The sequence below is a fragment of the Salminus brasiliensis genome, chromosome 19 (assembly GCF_030463535.1).
Source record: "Salminus brasiliensis chromosome 19, fSalBra1.hap2, whole genome shotgun sequence".
Taxonomy (NCBI): Eukaryota; Metazoa; Chordata; class Actinopteri; order Characiformes; family Bryconidae; genus Salminus; species Salminus brasiliensis.
The window spans coordinates 6,160,007-6,179,552 of record NC_132896.1 but is presented as its reverse complement, the minus strand read 5'-3'; the positions used below and the strand labels follow the sequence as shown (position 1 = coordinate 6,179,552).

Sequence of the window (19,546 nt, the reverse complement as noted above, 5' to 3'; positions counted from 1 at the left end):
CTACGATTCTGCTTGACAGTATCGGGCTAAGTGTTTTGGGGCTACATGCAAACCAGTAAACTTCTGGAGGCAAAAATGTGAAGAAGAAAAAAAAATAAATAAATGAAACCCGGGAATAGGCTATATCCATGAGCCCTCCAGCTGGACTGACTGCACACATTAGCTTAACCACAGCCCCGAACAAAAAAAAGTAACTGCCCATGTGCACAAATGGGCTCACATTGGCCAATGGCTGAGAGCAACCTGGAATGGTGATAATCAATAGATTTATACTGGAGTTATTGATCAGATCAGTCATGTCTCACTTCAGTGTAAAGGCAAATTCATGCTCTTATTCTTTGCACTGTTGGTGACAGCCTGAGATGAATGTGGTAATAAATGACCTCAAGCCAGACTAACGTAGACCATATACTCCAGTCAGCCAGAAAATTAAAAACACCTGCCTAATATTGCGCAGATCCACTTCGTGCCACCAAAAAAACCCTGACCCATCGAGCCATGTACTACATGAGACCCCTGAAGGTGTCCTGAAAACGCTAGCAGAGGACCCTTTATTAAACACGTACTGGAAACTGTAAGGTGGGGCCTCCATGAGCATCAGTGAGCCTTAGGCACCCGCAATATTGTCGCTGTCCTTCCTGGGGGCACGTTTGGTAGGTACTGACCACTGCTCCAACACACCAACTGCAAGAACAGACTGTTCACTTGCTGGATAATCTGTAGATCCCGTTCCTTAGCAGGCGTTATTCTAGTCAGATAATTAAGATAAGGTGTTATTCACTTCTCCTGGTTGTAATGTTATGGCTGATCAGTGTGTGTATAGTTTCACTCAGATGAATGTCTTGCAGGCAGGTAGGCTCTAGTTCAGGAAAAAAATAAAAAAGATCCTGCTTGGGTTGTACAATGCACATGCACAATGTAGGATAACAGCACCATCTGCTGGACATGATGATAACAACAAAATCACCCTTAAAGATCATTTTACATGTAATTGTAAAGATAAATAAAAAAAATAATGCCCTATAAATAATCAGGAAAGAGAACAAACTCAGAGAAGAATTTAATATACATGGTCCGCTTTATTACATACATTTCTTCAGAACATGATAAGATGGCTAAATTCAGTCTGCACATATAAGGCCAAAGTTCAGTACTGTTACAGGGAGTGACCATGTGAGACAGTAAGACATAGCAGTGTGCACATAAATAGAGAAACTTGGGGGGGAAAATTGAATGAAATATCAAGTACAACATAAAAAAAACAAACAGGCGCACTGGAAAGAGGACAGACCAAGTGAGAGGAGCTTGAATTGGAAACCAGCAGTATTTATTATCTTGCTCTGAAGAGGCTCCATTAAGGTGGTGAACAAAGCCCATCTACACAAGCGTCACATCCCACAAAGACTACACTCGGCCTTCTGCATGGAATGCTAGTTACCGTTACATTCATACAAACTGCATGGCAGGTCTGACTCCTGTTCTGAAAAACATGTGACTGTTATCATGATATCTGGGAATGCATATAATAGTCTGTACAAACTGAATAACGCCAAATGTTGTGGCAGCTAGACTGAGATCACTGGCTGGAGATGATAAAAGCATTGGCCCAAAGCCCAAAACAAAGTTTTGCTCCTAAAACACACCTTTTTTGGAGTTGTTTGAATATGTTGTCTCCATGTCCACCCCTACCGTCCACAACCCCAACAGAAAGCACTTAACATTAAAAATAAAACACTGAAGTCCATCATGCTTACAGTAGAATCAAGGATTTAAAAACTGAGTAAGAACAGGTACTTCAAACGGAAGCCCTCAGCAGGCTCCAGTGAGGTTCCAGTCTGACCTTCCTCCAAGCCCGGTATGCTCTCCAGGCCGCTTCAGAGGGCACCAGAGTGCAGCAGACCCTCACAGCACCAGCTTCCTGTCCGGATGCTCAGCGTGGCCGACCCTCTGGTGCCGCACCTCCAGGTGTTTGCTCTGCACGCGCTCAAAGTGCTGCAGCAGCTCTCTGTAGTCCACCTGTGGCTGGGTGGCGTGCTTGGTGCTGGCTGGCTTTGGGACATCCCTGGAAAAGTTCAATTGATTGTTCAGTAAAGCAGCTGGGAAAGGCATAAATCTTCCAAGACCAGCGCCAGAACATCTGCCAAACTCAAACCAAGAACACTTAATAACAGACAAGCCTTAAAGCAGCATTAAGGAGAACTGGTATTTCTCGCTGCTGGGCTCCCCCTACAGTTGGGAAGACAAATGTGCGCTTTGAGCCACCTCTTAAGGACAGACTTTATACTTTATGGGTTTCTGGACAAGCCAAGAGATGCAGACCAGCAAGTGAAAGAAGCATGTTGGACTGAGGCGATAAGTAATAATACAGGATTTTACACAAACATGACTCGGGATACGCAGCGTTACTCAGTTCTCAAGAGTGTTTTCTGAAGTTACCTACTGCAGTGAGCAATGTGCCGAGCCCAGAGTAGCATAACAATGATTTTGAAGCTGCTGTTTTAAGGTAAAAATGCTACAGAAACATTAAATGGCCTTGGATAAACATACACTATATGTCAAAATGTTTGTGGACATGCCTTCTAATGAATGCATTTAACTATTTTAAGTTCCTGACACACATGCAAATGTGCACACACAGCTTTTTTAGTCCGTGTAGAGGACTGTGCAGTACTGCCAATAGGATCTGACTCTCTGGAGCAGATAAACATAAGCCTAGGTGTGGGCTAGAAGGGTATAAAGCGGATAAATACGTTAATACACTTAATACGTTTAGGAGCCTTCTCTTGACAGTAGAGACAGTTACTCCAACAAAAGCAGGATAGCTTGTTTTTGGAAGAATTAATGAATGGGCAGGTGTCCCAATTTCAAAAATATTGAAATAAAACCATTGTTTTTAGTAAAGATTAATGTAATTGTAGGTTTAATATCTTCTAATCCAGCCTGACTGATCTCCCTGATTCTTCGGCTCCCAGTTACTTTAAAACGCTGCAGTGAAATCACTTCATATGTGATGGCTGTGCCACAGAAGTATAAAAGTATGCTTGGATCAGTGTGGATCCCCATGAACTAGATCAGATCGCATCATCCAGACTTAAGTAATAGTTCAAGTGTGTGAGCCATTGTTACAGGGTAAAGAGATGACCATTATGGTGCCTCTGATAAAACAGGCAGCAAAGTCAGGTGGTAAGGTGTGGCATGGCGTGATGTATACAGGACATTGTGGAGACTCACACGGTCCTCATTAGCTCCGGGTTGGGTACGCAGCTTAGTCGATGAGACAGCAGCTGGAAGGCCTGGCTCTGTGGCAGCAGCATCAGCAGGCCATAAAGAGCCTTGATGAGATACGGGTTGTTCTCCACGTCCAGTAACTGCAGACGAAGGTCTTCATGGGGAGAGGCAGAAATGATACAGAGCAAAGCCACATAAATAACAGGATTAAAAGACTGCCCCAAGACCAGATCTGAATATCTTAGCATCCTGATTCCATATAAATACATATATATATATATATATATATATATATATATATATATATATATATATATATATATATATATATATTTACCATACAAAGATACAAGCAGCCTGGCTGAGTGAACATGCTGTCAAAACAAACTAACCTGTCGCTGTCCAAATCACTGCAGCTACACTAATAATATGAGAAATGCAAATATCCAGAGCTTTTTGGATCAGCTTCATGGGCTTTAAATGGGCTGTGTATGGCCAACAGAGAGTTGACTAAATAAATCCTTCAGACAGTGAGGGAGATGAAATTTTTGGGAGAATGTGAATGGAAACCCAGCTTGTGTCTTTGTATGTTGGTGTAGCAGGAATGAGAACCAACTCACATGTAAAAATGGGACTCTCGATTAGCTGCACCAGTTTGTCTACTTCCATTAAGAAATCCACAGTCACCTCCAGGTCCCCACTGTTCAGGTGAAGTTAAGGGTTTAAATGCCCTGTTCAAAATATTTCACTTATACATTTGGTGCTGCCAATTAACCCACCCATTCGTAGCTCCCCCGAGCCCCAGCAATGCTCTGGACACTAGGAGGTAGCGACTTAACACACTGATGGCCAATAAGCATGCATATACCTCCCATTACCGGTTCAAAGACATTGATCACAAATAAGAATCTGGAGGAATTCACAGAGACGCAGAAAATTGTGCCATTGCGCGGATACAACTTCTGAATGAGGTCGTAAGCATGGTGGTAGTTCTGGGTCAAAAAGCAGAGGGAGACAGTGGCCACTGGATTATGGCACCAGGAGCGGTAGAGACAGCAGAACAGAGCACAGCTCTCCTGCAGAATAAAGGACAAAGGAGGCAGTCAGATGCACTGCTAGAAAAGATACTATTGTGGTTACACTGTCTCATACTATAATTCTGCAGTCTATATCTATATTAAGTCTTTTATACATGGCATTGCAATAATCTTTACTTCATTGGCCTGCTTTGATTTCCAATGAAATTCAACTTCTGTCTAACGTTGGAGCTTAATGTCAACCCAGTGTTGGATTTTGAAGGCTATATGACTTTCCAGTAAAATCCAACATCTGTCTTTAAAGGTTAAAGATTGGGGTCAACCCAATGTTAGATTTTGATGGATATGTGACTTTGATTTCCAAAGAACTGTTTTTGTTAGAGATATGGAGATAAAGAGATATGTCTATGAAGAACCTTTGAAGAAGTAGATGCGAAGTTTCGTTGCCATTTTCAAGGTTCTTCACATGCACATCTCTTTTACAAAAAATATTTTGAGTATTGACATAGAAGAACCACTTTTGGTTCCATATACTGTACATATTCCATTACTGTAAATAAGATATGTGAAAAACCTATGTAGTTTATATATTTGATACATTCCCACAAATACAAAATGTGTTTATTTATTAAAAAAATAAAAACTTTAAAAACTTAAATAGTGAATCAATAGTGACATGATTAAAGAGTGGCCCTATGTACTCTGACCAACACAAATAATGTCCACTTGTTTAAATCAGTAGCCAACATACAGTAAACACACTGTGACTGGTTAGAGGGCTCATTAGCTTTATGTGACAACTTCCGGATAGTGATAGTAGTAATGCTGTTAAAAGCCTAAATCTATGAGGATCCGATCAGGGGTGTATGTTTTCCTCACAGGTGCGCGCAGGTCTTTGAGCTGGTTCCGGAGCTGGAAGAGCTCGGCTGACGTAAGTAGGATGGTGTTGAGAGTCTGCACCATTGTGGACGCAAACTTCAGGTCCTCTTCCTTCAGCAAGATGTCCGCCATGGAATGGAAGATATTCTCTGCATGCAGGAGAAGACAGAGCTGCCTGCCGGAGGGATTGGAAAAACAAGACTTCATTAGCATGGTCGTTGTTATTCTATCTCAAGTCTCAAGTCGACAAAAAGTGCAGAATCAAACCTGCCGAGAAACGGTCTGTGAATGCAAAGCCGGGGGTAACCGGGGCTAATGCAGGTATATTACACTGGATCAGGTTTGGATATTTAAATCCTGATCTCGTTCTGATTCTTTGTTTTAACAATGGTGTTTAGTGTGCCATCTGGTGTCCTCAAGACGCCGTTTACAGATGTCACTGCCCAGCCGGCAGCAGTGCGGATGTTCTCAGAAGGTAAATGAAGGAGTTGAGGTTCTGCAGTGTGGAGCTATTATACAGTGGAACCTGAAAACAGATCATAATATCTGATGCTTTATAAAACTCTCACTGAAACGCTCTGTTTTGCCAGCGGGAGAACCGGGAGAACCGCTCACCTTTCTCTGTTTATAAACCAGCACTGAAGAACCTGTTCAGAATCGAGTGGAGGCTAACGCTAATGCTAACACACACACACACACACACACACACACACACACACACACACACACACAATCACACACACACACACACACACACATACACACACACACATTCTAAACCAGTTATTACACACCAGTAGACCAACAATCACAGGTATCCGTTCAGAGTGTACCACTACACACACACACACACACACACACAGAGCTGGGAGCTGATTGGTCAGGATTATAAGACATTAAACACTGTAAAACATTTTAATAAGCTAAACTAAATCAATCAGTAAAGAATGTCTGAAATAGAAACTGAGACTGAAAATAAAGGGATTGTTCTGTTAGTGGGACACCTACCTGATGATGAAGGCCCCTCTTGTTTCCAGAAGCTTCCTCTCCAAGCTGAAGCGTTTGAGGAGGTTGATCATGAACTTGTAGAAGTACGAGTTCATGCTGGGAGTGGAGGGAGAGGAGTCTGCCACTTTGGAACCTGCACCTCCGGGGAAACACACACAAAACAGTGGAGTCCAAACAGTCACATATCGACAATGTGCCAGGTCTTCAGAAGTGTTGTTGAAATAACACGGTTTTCCCACTGTTTCAGTTTTAAATCTCAGCTATTGCTTTACTGGCCACATGGGAAATTTGTCTTGCGGCCTGGTTCAGCTCCAAAGACATATCAGACATGGAATACAGTACATTCAATCAATTCTCACTGTAATAAAAACAATTCAAATTAATTTAAAACTGAAAAAATATCTAAGGGAAGATTAAATGTGCAAAATAAGCAAGCCTACTGCACATACCGAGAAGGAATGATTATACACTATATGGACAAAAGTATTGGGACACCTGCTCAGCCATGGTTTCTTCTGAGAGTTTATCCTCAATATGTCTAGAAAAACATATTATGCATCACAATAACAAAAAATATCACAATACCATAAAATATTGTCATGTTGCCCAGCTCTAACTGCACTATTTTACAAAATCAGCCACCAAGGGACCATGTTCCTTCTAACCCTCTTAAAGCTAACCTACTTTGACAGAACCATCTACAAATTTAATGACGAGCTTGTCTCCATGCAGATTCCTGCAGTTGGAAATGTGTCACAAAATCACTTATGATATTAATATTAAAAATATACAGAACAGGTAGGGCTGAGTGTGGTTTGCTTGATCACACAAAAGGAAGGATTCCACATCAAGGCAAGATCTTGAAATCTTCTCTGTGTCAAGCAACTGATGTAGGTTCAGAGACTGGAGGTTAGACTGCAATAACGGTCCGAGCTGAATACTTACCCACCCCCAGCTGCTGCTGCTGGCCAACTTTACCCCCATCTGGAACGTGAAGCTCCGTTTTGTCTAAGCCGTCACACGACCCAGACGATTCTGTTTGTCCAGCAGGGGATGATGCAATTTCTGCCAGAACCTCCAAGTCTTTCAAGATGACCTGTCAGAGATTAAAGATTTTTAAGACCCTAATCCCATTATTCAAGAGCATCTCTCTCAGCAGAGAGTTTTTACTGTAGAAACCCCACATCCCATCAGAACAGACGCAGGTAAACAGAAATCCAGTAAAAAGAGCAAGAGCTTCTCATTCTGAAGAAAGTAGTGAGATCTTGTCGGTGAGCTAGTCTGAAGAACAGAGCTTGGTTCCTCCAGGTTTATCCTGGACGCCCCCCAGTCCAGCCAGCACAGCGTGGAGGATGTGTTCAACTCCATCAGCAGCAGCAGCAGCAGCAGCTCACCTGATTTACCATCATTAAGCCCTGATTTACCCTCAAACCAGGTGTTGATCTGAGGAGAACTCTAAATAACACTAGACTCCATGAGGAGGAACTTTGAAGATGTTCTAATAATGAACACAGTGATGGAGAACCAGCACCACTTTCTGTAGGAATGTTATTATTAGTGTTTATTCTAATATCAGTGTTTTACTGAGGAAATAAATATTACTGCCCTGATGAGCAGATTTTTCAGTCTGATTTACACAGCTGTTTTACACAGTTCAGTATAGTTCTGAAAAATAAGACCCCAGACCATGAATTGCTTTTCAATGCTAAGCACTTACTTCATCAGATTCATCAGAAAGAGTCTTCAATAACATCGGGAATAGACTGTCTGTATGTCGGAACATCTACAGAAAACACACACACACACACACACACACACACACACACACACACACACACACACACACACACACACACTTATAAACACTTTATGTAACATTATGTTTCACTCAAAGGCATGTTTTTAAAAACATCCTACACCCAGGACGTGATCTTAAAAAGTCTAATAAGTATGCTGCCTTGCCTTGCGAGGTGTTTTGATGTATAGATGGTAGAGCCACTTTAGCACAGCAATGCGGGTCATCATTCCAGTCGAGGAGTCATGCAAGTGTCTGTCCAGAACCTGCACAATGCCATCCAGGTCCAGAGTCACCTGAGTCCTATCATTACTACAGAAACAGGACACAGCCATGTTTAAGGCAGCTTTACCAAGCACTGAATGAAGCAGTGAGATCGTCTGGGGGGGGGGGCGGGGGGGTCTGTAGTTTGTGGGTGTATTTATTTGATTAATTCACTGGTTTACCTACAGTTCATCCAATAGAACATCACCGTCACACAAAACCTTGTATCTCGATTTTTGTAGTTTGTCCACTTTTTGACAGTGCGAATCTGGCAGTTGTTCATTACATTGTGTCTAAATCTCATGATAAACAGACCAATAGAAATGCTCCAAAATGACGTGGAACAAAATTTATCTATTGACTCTCACTGAAGATCAAGACGGTCATTTTCCTTCTTCTGTAAAGTTGCCATTTTTGAAGACTTTTTGCATGAATGTGGTGATACACTTGACATATGTTCGTGAATACATTTCTGGCCCACTCTGCACTTAATAATACATTTATTAAATCTGATCCTCCCACAAATCACAATTACTTTACCCTGTCGGTGTGAAGAAAGAGATGTTGCTTAACCCCACCGACTCCTGAGAAGCATTCAAGGAATCTGAAAGAAAAGAAGAAAGAAGGTTAAGGTAAAGCCTAGTCTCAGAATAATTTACCTTTATATTATATGACCATGTTACTACATCTGTTTCACCTTACAAATCCAACCAGCTGTTTCTGTTAAGACCCATATATGCAAATAAGCTCTCTACTGACTGGCTACACTGTATTCTGCTCTAGTCTGTGCTATAAAGTACTAAACAAACTGAAGTTCCTACTGAAATCCTAAGGGACAGTAACACTGTTACAGTAACACTCCACACCACTTCCAAGCAGCACTATAAGAACTGCTCCTGGGCTCCCCCTACAGTCTAGAAGTGTAACTCACACTCTTCACAGCATTTCACAAGCTGAGAGATACAGATACCCTCACTGACAGTAAAACAAGCCTGTGGACTTGCATGGTAGAGTGATATTACAGGATTTTATATTAATAGGACTCGCAGCATCTCTGTTTTACGCAGCATTATGCCATTCTTGCGAGTATGCCATTCTTCCTGCACATTTAGTCAGAGTTGCATACTGCAGTTTCTGCCATGCTGAGTCCAGGGTAGCAACAGGCTTCCTGTTACAGGTCAGTGGAGCATCAACATGCAAATGTGTTTATGTCTGCAACATCACAACCATGGTAAAGCTACAAACAGGCTGTTTTTGGAGCTAGGAGTGTACAGGCAGACACATTTTGAAATGTTTAACACAGTAATTGTTTTAATTAATGTTTTCTATGATATGGGCCCAGTAGTACATGTCTTAACAAGGGACGTTTATTTAGGGATAAGTAAGAGATTTAGCACTATTTTAGTACGGTTGCTTTTTTGCAGACTATTGGGTTAGAGTAAAATCTTAAAATCCCCAATATTGTTAAAGGCTCTCAGGGATATGGATATTTTTCACTAACAGGTTTGAAATGTTGGAAAAAACACACGATGGACAAAGACACCCATATTTAAAGAGCAATCTACACACCAGAAAGGGAAAGAATAAGATTGCACAGTACTGCAGTACTAGAAAACACAGTGAATTTGAAGTCTGACAGAGGTCAATTTTAAAGTAAGTACACCTCTCTGTGATTTCTGCTCGATTTTCTCAATTTCGGCACATTAGCATATTAAAATATAAAATAACAGATAAAGGGGGTTAGTGGTTAAACAGTAATAAGCGTTACTGTGAAAAAGGAAGCATGCATTGGCCGGGAATCGAACCCGGGCCTCCCGCGTGGCAGGCGAGAATTCTACCACTGAACCACCAATGCTGAGCTGAAGGGCCTCTGTTCCGCTTTGCAGAAGAATGGTATGCAACACATGGCCTGAGCTTCCAGGAAGCGTTTCCACCAATGAAATGCAGAGGAGGGGGATGGGTATATCACCCAGCCGTTGGACTTGCAGAGCCGGGGAGGAGCGCTGGGCGGTGTGTGAGGGGTAAAGGGGAAACTTGAACAAATGCAGATACTGCTAGATCACCATACAGCATATCAACAATAAAGGATTCGCCCCTCTGTGTGAAAAGCTTCAGAAATCTGTTAAGAAACGTTACAGAAATTTAAACAAAACCACAGCACTGCTGCCCCTCCCTAGGACAGGAGGAAAAGCAGAAATCGCAGACAAAGGAGAGAAATCAGTCACATGAAGGCTCCTGAAGGCAGTTTCAACTCAGCAGAGGCTGTAGAGGACCCTACTGTATCCTGCCAGACACATTTGATTGATCATGTTCCTGTGTGGGTTTTTCCCCCTAGTCATGTGTTGCAACACCCCTTTTATAAGCCAGAGGGCAGCCTGTACACTACCAGCTCAGCATTGGTGGTTCAGTGGTAGAATTCTCGCCTGCCACGCGGGAGGCCCGGGTTCGATTCCCGGCCAATGCATGCTTACCTTTTTTTTTTCTTCTCCATTTTACTTGAGATTGTGGGTAATATACACACACATAATATATATATACTACAATTATATTTACATGTTGAGACAAATTTTTGTCTTAAAGGAACATTTTGACCAAACTAGAAAAAAAAGTGTGATTTTCTCTGTATAAATAAGTGAATAAATCCTCTACAGGAAACATCTCAGATTGACACTTTTTGCACATTTCAGACACAATTCCTATTAATTTTCTGACTCAAACAAAACTGAGCCATTCCAATGGGTATATTAAAAATGGGCAATTACTTTTGCACATGCACTATTGATCTTGTTAAATGAAGCACAAAAAAAAAAAAACAACAAGAACAACAACAACAACAGTAGTTATGCTTTAGAAAGTGTGGAAGTGCTTCTACATGAAGATAAGCATATCATTTAACCAGGGGTGCCCAAACTCTTTATACTCCCAAATTTTATACAGTTACATATTCTCTTGCATTTCTGTTTGTGTCAGAGGGGCACACATGCCAAGACTAGGCCTGACAAATGGTGTCAGTAACTATATAAATTTTAGTCTTATTAAAGAATTTGTTTTATTAATTATACGTCAATTGTCTAAAAGCATCGATTTTGGTCTAACACTTAAGCTGTATATGTAATATATACGATATATATATGATATATATATCATTTTTAGGAAATGATTCCATGGAGTACTGCACTGACCATGCCACAATCCCAAGACATAAACAAGTGCTCAAGGACCAGGGCTCAGGACCATTAAAAATAATAATAATAATAATAATAATAATAATAACTAAAAAATGTTATTTTTAATGACAAAATGTTTTGGAGAGCGTCAGACAGAACTTACCATTAAGATCTCCTTCTTTCTTGGTAGATGTGTCTTTGCTCTGAGGCGAGGTTGTGGACTGTGACTCCTCTTCATCTTCGTCATCCTCGGGTGTCACAAGCTTCATAAGGCTGTGGTTGCAGGCACTAGCAGCCTCTTTGGTGCCTGTGTACTGTGGGTTAAGGGTTTTACTTCAGGGGACTGTGTTTCCATAGGCGTAGGGATGTTTAAGCAGTGAAACCTCTAGACCATTCTGGTTACTGCATCTCCAGGATTGGATTTGGAGAACCCTGTATTATGGTATGCGCTGCTGTTGTGTTGTGAACACAAAACCTTGGTATGACTGAAGATCAGGGGTGTAACTAGGTCTGGGCTACTAGGCAACAGCCCCTAACCTATTTATTTATTTTTTTTTACTTGTTTTGGGATAAAATTGAGTATATTAAAAATTAGGGGTGTAAGGGGACAATTGGTCAGTAAAAGCATACATGTTAACACAAAGACATAACAATGAGATCTTTTTACAAAACCTTCCACTGACAATATAAAATTTACTTTTATAATAACAAATGTCAAAAAATAAAGTATTAATCAATGTAACATAAATGCTCAGCACACTTCCAGTCAGAAGGCTCTGGACACTGGCCAGCCCAGGCTAACAGAGCATTTAGATGGCAACCACCATACAATAGTCTGCATACAGAGACGAGCATCAACCAGTTTAAGAGTGTAGTTTGTGTGGTTTTCTGTAACAGAAGGCTTACATTTATTTGAGTACATAATTCCAAAAAAGTAAGTTTCTTCAATTTTATAATATTTTAAATAATATTTTTATAATATTATGCAAGATTGGGTGACTGTTGTTCTACGACGCACCAACAGACGGCGCACACAGCAATAATCAGCTTGCGACCAGTCGTTATTCTCATTACCTGAAGGGCAGCTAGTCTGCCACATTCAGCAGGCCGAGTACATGACCACAGTGCAGACAGATAAATACTCAGATAAAGACTGAAATGGTAACAAAAACAGTCTTTACGGGCAGCAAATGACTAACAGCAAAATCTTTATTTTCCGAACCAAAGCAGAATTCAGCAACATCACCCTAATTAGCTCGCCAGCACTACTTGTTGTGAATAATGTCTTTAGCGGAATTAGCACGTCTCACCAAACACAAGATTATTCATAATTATTTCAGTACATTTGCAAAAGCCTAAATGATAGCAAGTAATCCGCAGAACCCACAGGTTCGGACAGATTGCGTTCGCAGGGTATGCTGGGAAATGTAGTTCTTACATCCAGTTCCACCCACACACACTTAAACTCACACCAACAGGAAATATAGCTCCTTCAATGTTACATTACAATGAGCCTTTTTTTTCCAGCCCCCTCCATGTGCAATTTATAATATTTATAATATTGTTTGGTTTGTTTGTTTGGTTTTTAGAGTTTCTGATTATTATTTATATTGTGTATGTATATATATATATATATATATATATATATATATATATATATATATATATATATATATATATATATATATATATATATATATATATATATACACACTGCTAATTTATCTACTTGTGTCTTGCTATCCCTTTCACACAGTGACACTGTGAATTTCCCCACTGTGGAACTAATAAAGGCTTATCTTATCTTATCTAAACTGTTTTTGTGCTTATCAAAACAGCTCTGAACATAAATATGGGCATATGGGCTTCTCCATGTTTCCGTGAGGAGGCTTAGTTCTAACATTGCATTACGACCATGGTGCTGCTAAAATCAGCCTAGTAAGATCAGGATGGTCATGTTCTGTGGTTAGCTAAGCAAACTAAACTACTATTTAACTGACTGGTTTTACCTCACTTCAATCAGAATGACTTGCATCTCCTCATCAAAGATTGCAATAAAAGGAGAGGATACCATTAGCATGAGACATATGGTCACATGCGGAAAATTAAAAAAAAAAAAAATTGAATTCAAACTAAGCAACTGATTAATTTTACTTCAATTAAACAACATCCTGCTCTGCAATAAGCAGAGAGTTTAACACTCTATCCTAGCTTTGTTAAGGATACTCTTCTTGCGGTCATCATAGGACAAGCAGGGCAGAACAGCAGTCAGTATGCCAGAGGAATAGGGTAGGACCACCCGGCCTGCCAGCTGAATAAACTCCCTCATCCAGGTCATAGCCGTCAGCTGGATCAGGTCATTAGCTAAAGGGAGCGTCAAGGAGAGAGATAGAGTGAGAGAGAGAGGGTCAGAGTTTTCATTGTTATTTTTGATCATTAAGAAAATCTGAGGAAGGCCGCTTTCCTGTGCCAGATGTTCTTGCTATTTGTAAAGGCCATTAACTGCAACATGGCAAACATGAAGCATCATAAAATCTAATAATGCATGCATTAAAAAAAGAAGATTTATAGACCATCCTAATCTAATCTAGAGAGAAAAACAACTGCTCTTAAATTTTTTCTTGAGTAAAGTCCTAGAGTCCTAAAGGCTCGGCAAGCTGCCACTGTTGAGCCACTGAGCAAGGCCCTTAACCATCCCTGCTCTCCAGGCACCACCGCGATGGCTGCCCACCTCTTCGAGCATGTGTGCTCATTGTTGGTGTGCATGTGTTTGATCACTATTGTGTATGTGTGTATTATAATGGTAGATCTTATTGTCATCTATAAACTGAACAAATCTCAAATAAGAAAAACATTGGTGAACGAGTTTGAAGAGGAATGGTTTGTGAATAAGGCACATTGTCTGTGCATCTTGTTTAACCATACAATATCCTGTTTTCCAAAACCAATTTCTGTGAATTACTTTATTTTACTTGCAGTAAGCCCACTTACTGAGTTTGGACTCATCTGACACTTGGCAGTGGATGACCAGGATGTTTGCCATTTCAGCAAACTTGACACTGGAAGGAGTTTTCTTGATTTCTTTCAGAAACTCTCCCAACACCACCTCACACCTGAACGAAACAATAACACAGCACCTTTAAAAACCTTTAAAAACCTAAAACAGGACAAACAGATGAGAAATGACACGGGGAGAGTGATGCTGAGAGTGATGCTGAGAGCAGGGAGGAAGTACTTCTTACATGCGCCTGATCTCTTTGCTGCTGTCCCCCAGAATCTGAAAGAGTCCATCCAGAATTTCTGGCAGGTAGTCCAGAAGATTGATGTCTGGGACAGACTCCAACACCAAGATCTGAAGCAGGTCAGGGCAGTATGCCAAAATTACATTGAGGGCAGTGCATATATTATATTATATATACACACAATATAAATTAATGAATAAATAAATAAAAACACACAGTGCGTAAAACATCAAACTTTACAACATAATGACTGTGGAAATTGAGGTCATTAAAGAACAAAGAGCATGGGCATGGATTACTGACTTCACATTCAATATAGTGCATGTACATTTACAGTAGTGGCAGATGCCACTACTATAATCATGTTACAAATGTAGGTGAATGTTGTTAAACGGGTGGTGCTTTGGCCTGAATGTGGGATCCCCAGTCAGCTACACTGAGCTTTGATGTATATGATTATGTACATGTATATGTATATTGAACCTAAATTTATGGTATTTGCCAGAACCACTATAAATCTGAATGTCATGTAAATCAACCACACCATCAGTGGCATAGCAATAATATGAATGCTGCATATTGCTGCTGTCCAATGAAAAACATGCATATCTATTGGCATCTCCATTGTAGCTGCTCTGTACACTGTGTAAATATTTCTGGAAGAACGGACCAATAGAAATGCTCTAAATTACCTGCAATAAACTTAAACATATTTTCCATTAACTTCATTAAGCTCAGAACATTTTTGCCTCTCCTGTAAAGTCACTTTTTTGGAGATACATGTTTTTCACTGAGCATAGCAGTGCTTATTAGTACATGTTCTACGCAAGGAAACTTCACTCACCCAAGAAATGATGAACTGGCGAGCATACTGATTATTGGAGTAGATCCTTTCTCGTAACAGAGGAACAAAAGCCACCAGGTCGAACTTGTTACTTTCTGTAACAATGTCCTAGAGAGGAATCAGTGAAGGCAAAGGTTATGACATTAATGGAGACCAACATTAGAGATGTACACACAGTGTTACTATAACCAGCTACGGGTAAGCTGTGGAGTTTGCTGAACTGAACCCATATGTTGTGTTTCAATGCTGAGAGACAAGCCATTATTTTACTGCAGAGGTACAAATCACATACTGGTACATAATGATACAACTGATAGACTATTAAGCTACTTCAGGGTGCAAAGATTATAATTTCACCATAACATCACCATAATAAGCTGTTGAGTGTGGCATCTAATTCAGTTTTCAAAAAGAGGAACAGAATTTCACGTGGGTTCAACACTGTGCTTCTGTTCCTCACATGGGAAAAAAAGAAAAACATATGACCATGAAGTGTGATTTAGCATCCTAGGTTACCAAACCGACAAAACTGGCAAGTTTTGTGTTGGGAGCTCAATGGATTGCATAAATTAGCCTTGGGTGTCCATGACTCCTTCCTTAGAGCACTTGAGGTACGTACTGGCCACTGCATACCAAGTACACCCTACAAGGCCTGCCTGATGTTCGCAGAAGCTCCGACCCAGTCACAATTTGGCTACTGTCAAAGTGTCTCAGATCCTTATGCTTGTCCATTGTTCCTGCTTTTAACACATCACCTTCAAGAACTGACTGTTCACTTGCAGCCTAATATGTAAATATGCACCCTTGGCATGTGCCACTGTAGATAAAGACACCTCCACAACTTATTTTATAGCTGACTGGTGAAATTCCTATGCTGCAGCATTTTTAACGTACACTAAAGATGGATTGTGGGATTTTATGCTAAACAGAGAACCATTCCCCTTCAGTCTTACCTTCAGAAGGCGGTCGAGAAGCTCAGAGCCACTCTTCACATTAGGATCTGGATCTGCAGCAAGCTGGGAAGTGCAGAAGAAATGGGTTCAGGTCAGTTTGTCAGTGAAAGCATCTAACCTAGCTACAATAATACTTTAATCTAGCATTTTAACAGAGTCTGGTGCACCTGTAGAATGTGACTGCTGCAGAGCCTGCTTATTAGCTTCAACCATAAACAATTAGTTAGAGTTCCTAGCTTGGTTCTTTTACCCCGTTCAGTCAGATTAGAACAACACTGGACCATTCCTTCAATTTGGTTTAGCTTGGAATGCGTGGACTGGAAACAGGCCTGCCACTGCACCATCATCAGAGCCATACCTTACTAAGACCATCAAACAGCACGTTGAAGTGGGGAAGCACAGCTCCTCTGGCCACCTTCACTATGTTGTAGAGAGCTTCACAGGCGTAATATCGCAGTCGGCTGTCGGAGTCGTTGAAGCAAGTGAGGACCGGCTCGATCAGCTCCTTCAGGTACAACCCTGAATCCTATAGGACACATAGAAGGGGGACAGATGTGAGACAACAGCAGCGGAGCATCATTCAGATCCATAACTTAAATAAATAGCTTAAAGGTCTACTGCAGAGAATTAAATTTTGCTGTAGCAGATAAAGGTTGGGATTTTCGCCTCATTTCTAAGTACAGGTACATGTGTCTAGATGTTTTTGTCCATAATAATCAATGGCAGTCAGTCAACAAATTGTATAGGAGCAGAATGTGTGTACCTTGCCCAGAGCGATGGAGCAGGCAGCGAGGCCTATAAGGCCTCCTTTCCGGCTGTGAGGGTGCTGAGACAGGGCGAACTCGGAGGCCAGGATCTGGATGACATGTCTGATCTGAGTCGAGTTGTTCTGAGCCACAAACTCTCGCACAAGCCTGCAGGGGAAAACACAGCAGCATCACACAGACAGCGTGTAGAAACACACAGTAAGAGTATTGTTTTAGCAGCATGATGACACTGACTGACTGAGTCAGATAAGTCAGATAAACTGTTTTAACTGGGGTTTATTTCGTTAGAAGGTTTACTGGGGGGTGGTACAGAAGTGGGTTTGAGACTGGAAGGCCTTTACGGATGTCCTGACCCCCTGTTGCAGCAGCAGGTGGGATCACCTGCTGCTGCAACAGGGGGTCAGGACATCCGTGAAGGCCTTCACAAGGAGCACATTTGTGGTCGAGGTGTTCTTCAGCAAGGCATGCAACACCCAACTGTTCCCTAGACACTGATGTAGCTGTCCACCACTCGGAGTTTCCCATTTTCTAGTGCCTTGAATCCAGTTTCCAGTCCTGACTTTTGTCACTAAACACTAAACAATTTTCACAGCTGCTAAAGACTCCGAAAATGCTGCACATTCATGAAACAGACAAACCTGCTCACATTTTTGTCTTTTACATTTAAATCTGAACAATTTGGGGGTTTAACGTCATTCTGCGGTGTTGATTATGCGCCTGGGCTACTGTGCCTTTGCTTCATGCCTCTCAATTTGTTATACAAAAGGGACCCAGAAAGGGAAGACTGAGGTCTAACTGCTGTTTCTGTGGATTGATGCTGGAGGTAGTAATACCTGTCTCTGCAGAACTCATCACTCCTCTGGCTGTAATCATTAAAATAATGGTCATAATACCAGCATCATTAGCAGCTGGGACTTTGATCTCTCAGGCTGTTAGCCCATTTGATCACAAGACAGCTAGCTAGCTAAAGGATCACGTGTCGTATCAAGTGGTCAGTAATTCCTCATGCTGGCTGGATGGCTGCTGGTTTTAATCCCAGACCAGAAGTTAGCTAGAAGTTGTGAATATCAGCTCAGGACTCACTTTTCGATCTCTAGTGCTGCTACTTTCCTCTTCTCGTACAGCTTGTCGTTGAGAGCCCTCACAATGTTTGGGGTCAGAGGAGAAAAATCTTTCTCCGTGTTCATGGTGTCAAAGGGGTCCAACAGCTGACTCTAATGGCACGGTGCTGTTTCAGACAAAAGATGGGGGGGTTTAAAGAATTATCAGCATTGAGCTTCCTCATAAAAACAAGACTTGCTTCAAATCCAGCTCTGTCTCTGTCATCCCACCGAGTCCACACGAGGTTCAGCTTGGATTACAGCTGACTACGTTTCAGACATACATTAAACACATACTTATATTGAGGAAGAATATGCTGATGTTGCTGTTGCTGTTGTTTGGTACACAGCTGGTCAGGCAGGATGAGGAGGAGGGTGAGGATGATGAGTTACAGGTGATGCAGTCCCTTTTCTTTCTCTTTCTCTCAATCAGCGTCTTGCTGAAGCGAAAATGGCTCGAAATCCACAGTAAAACAACACGCAGACCGTGAAGCAGAACCTACAGGAGGTGGGAAGAGTGAGAATACCAGCAATCCAACCAGTTTCACTATAAACTGTAGCTAGAGTGCAGCAGCAGCAGCAGCCATATCTCCCGGCTCACATGACTGCTGACACACGCACAGGTCACGCTAGTCGAGCACCGATTGAACGATCTGTTTTGATTGGCATTGGCAATAAATACTGTATATGTGCTGCTATTAAAGCGCATTTAAAGCATAAATGTTGCAAAGCCGTCTTTAAGTCGTGTTGGGACAAGATGAGCGCGTATGAGCGACACCACAACGTCGTATTTACCAGTTGGGAAAATCGGATTTTTCGATTAGTGCTGTCTTCGCGAGCTGGGGGTGTGTTACTGAACAGCGTTAGCCGCTGCAGACAAGCCCTGTCTCAATATTTACCAAAATACCCCGTTCAGGATCTCTTTAACGCAGTTTTCCTAGTAGAAATTAACATTTCAAATGAATAATTTCAAGTAACATCAAATCTGCATATCTCTAAGCCATTCTGACTATTTATACTGGCAGTGTTCATATCCTTAATGTACTAATTCGGACTAGTTAGCTACACGTTCACCATTGCTTTACATTGAATCGCATTTTCTCATGTCTATAATTATTTATTTTTACTGGTAAAAACACAAATTAAAGTCAATATTGTTTAACCAGTACAAACTGTAATTTCAGATACGCTGTAATTTTAAAAAAGTAAAAATTATTAACGTATATATATATATATATATATATATACATATATACACACAC

At 41.1% G+C, this 19,546-nt stretch overlaps 1 protein-coding gene and 2 non-coding genes across 4 annotated transcripts; 1 reads left to right on the top strand and 2 right to left on the bottom strand.

Moving 5' to 3' along the window:
- Positions 1-1,059: 1,059 nt before the first annotated feature.
- vac14 (vac14 homolog (S. cerevisiae)) lies at positions 1,060-18,889 on the bottom strand. Of its 2 annotated transcripts, none has more exons than XM_072663794.1 (20): positions 18,582-18,889; positions 18,268-18,412; positions 17,181-17,331; positions 16,776-16,943; positions 16,418-16,480; positions 15,465-15,572; positions 14,621-14,730; positions 14,370-14,491; positions 13,605-13,742; positions 11,542-11,685; positions 8,752-8,815; positions 8,115-8,259; positions 7,870-7,935; positions 7,098-7,248; positions 6,153-6,291; positions 5,145-5,319; positions 4,186-4,304; positions 3,849-3,928; positions 3,232-3,382; positions 1,060-2,062 (listed from the first exon to the last, which is right to left on the bottom strand). In XM_072663794.1, the coding sequence occupies exons 2-20, from the start codon at positions 18,369-18,371 to the stop codon at positions 1,903-1,905; spliced, it is 2,358 nt and encodes a 785-aa protein (XP_072519895.1). In that variant the 5' UTR covers positions 18,372-18,412; positions 18,582-18,889; the 3' UTR covers positions 1,060-1,902. The 2 variants fall into 2 exon arrangements, with proteins under 2 accessions (XP_072519895.1, XP_072519896.1); XM_072663795.1 differs by having other exon boundaries at positions 6,153-6,285.
- trnag-gcc (transfer RNA glycine (anticodon GCC)) lies at positions 9,996-10,066 on the bottom strand. Its single transcript has one exon. It is a non-coding gene; the product is annotated as a tRNA-Gly (tRNA).
- On the top strand, positions 10,605-10,675 carry trnag-gcc (transfer RNA glycine (anticodon GCC)). The gene has a single exon. It is a non-coding gene; the product is annotated as a tRNA-Gly (tRNA).
- Positions 18,890-19,546: the final 657 nt, after the last annotated feature.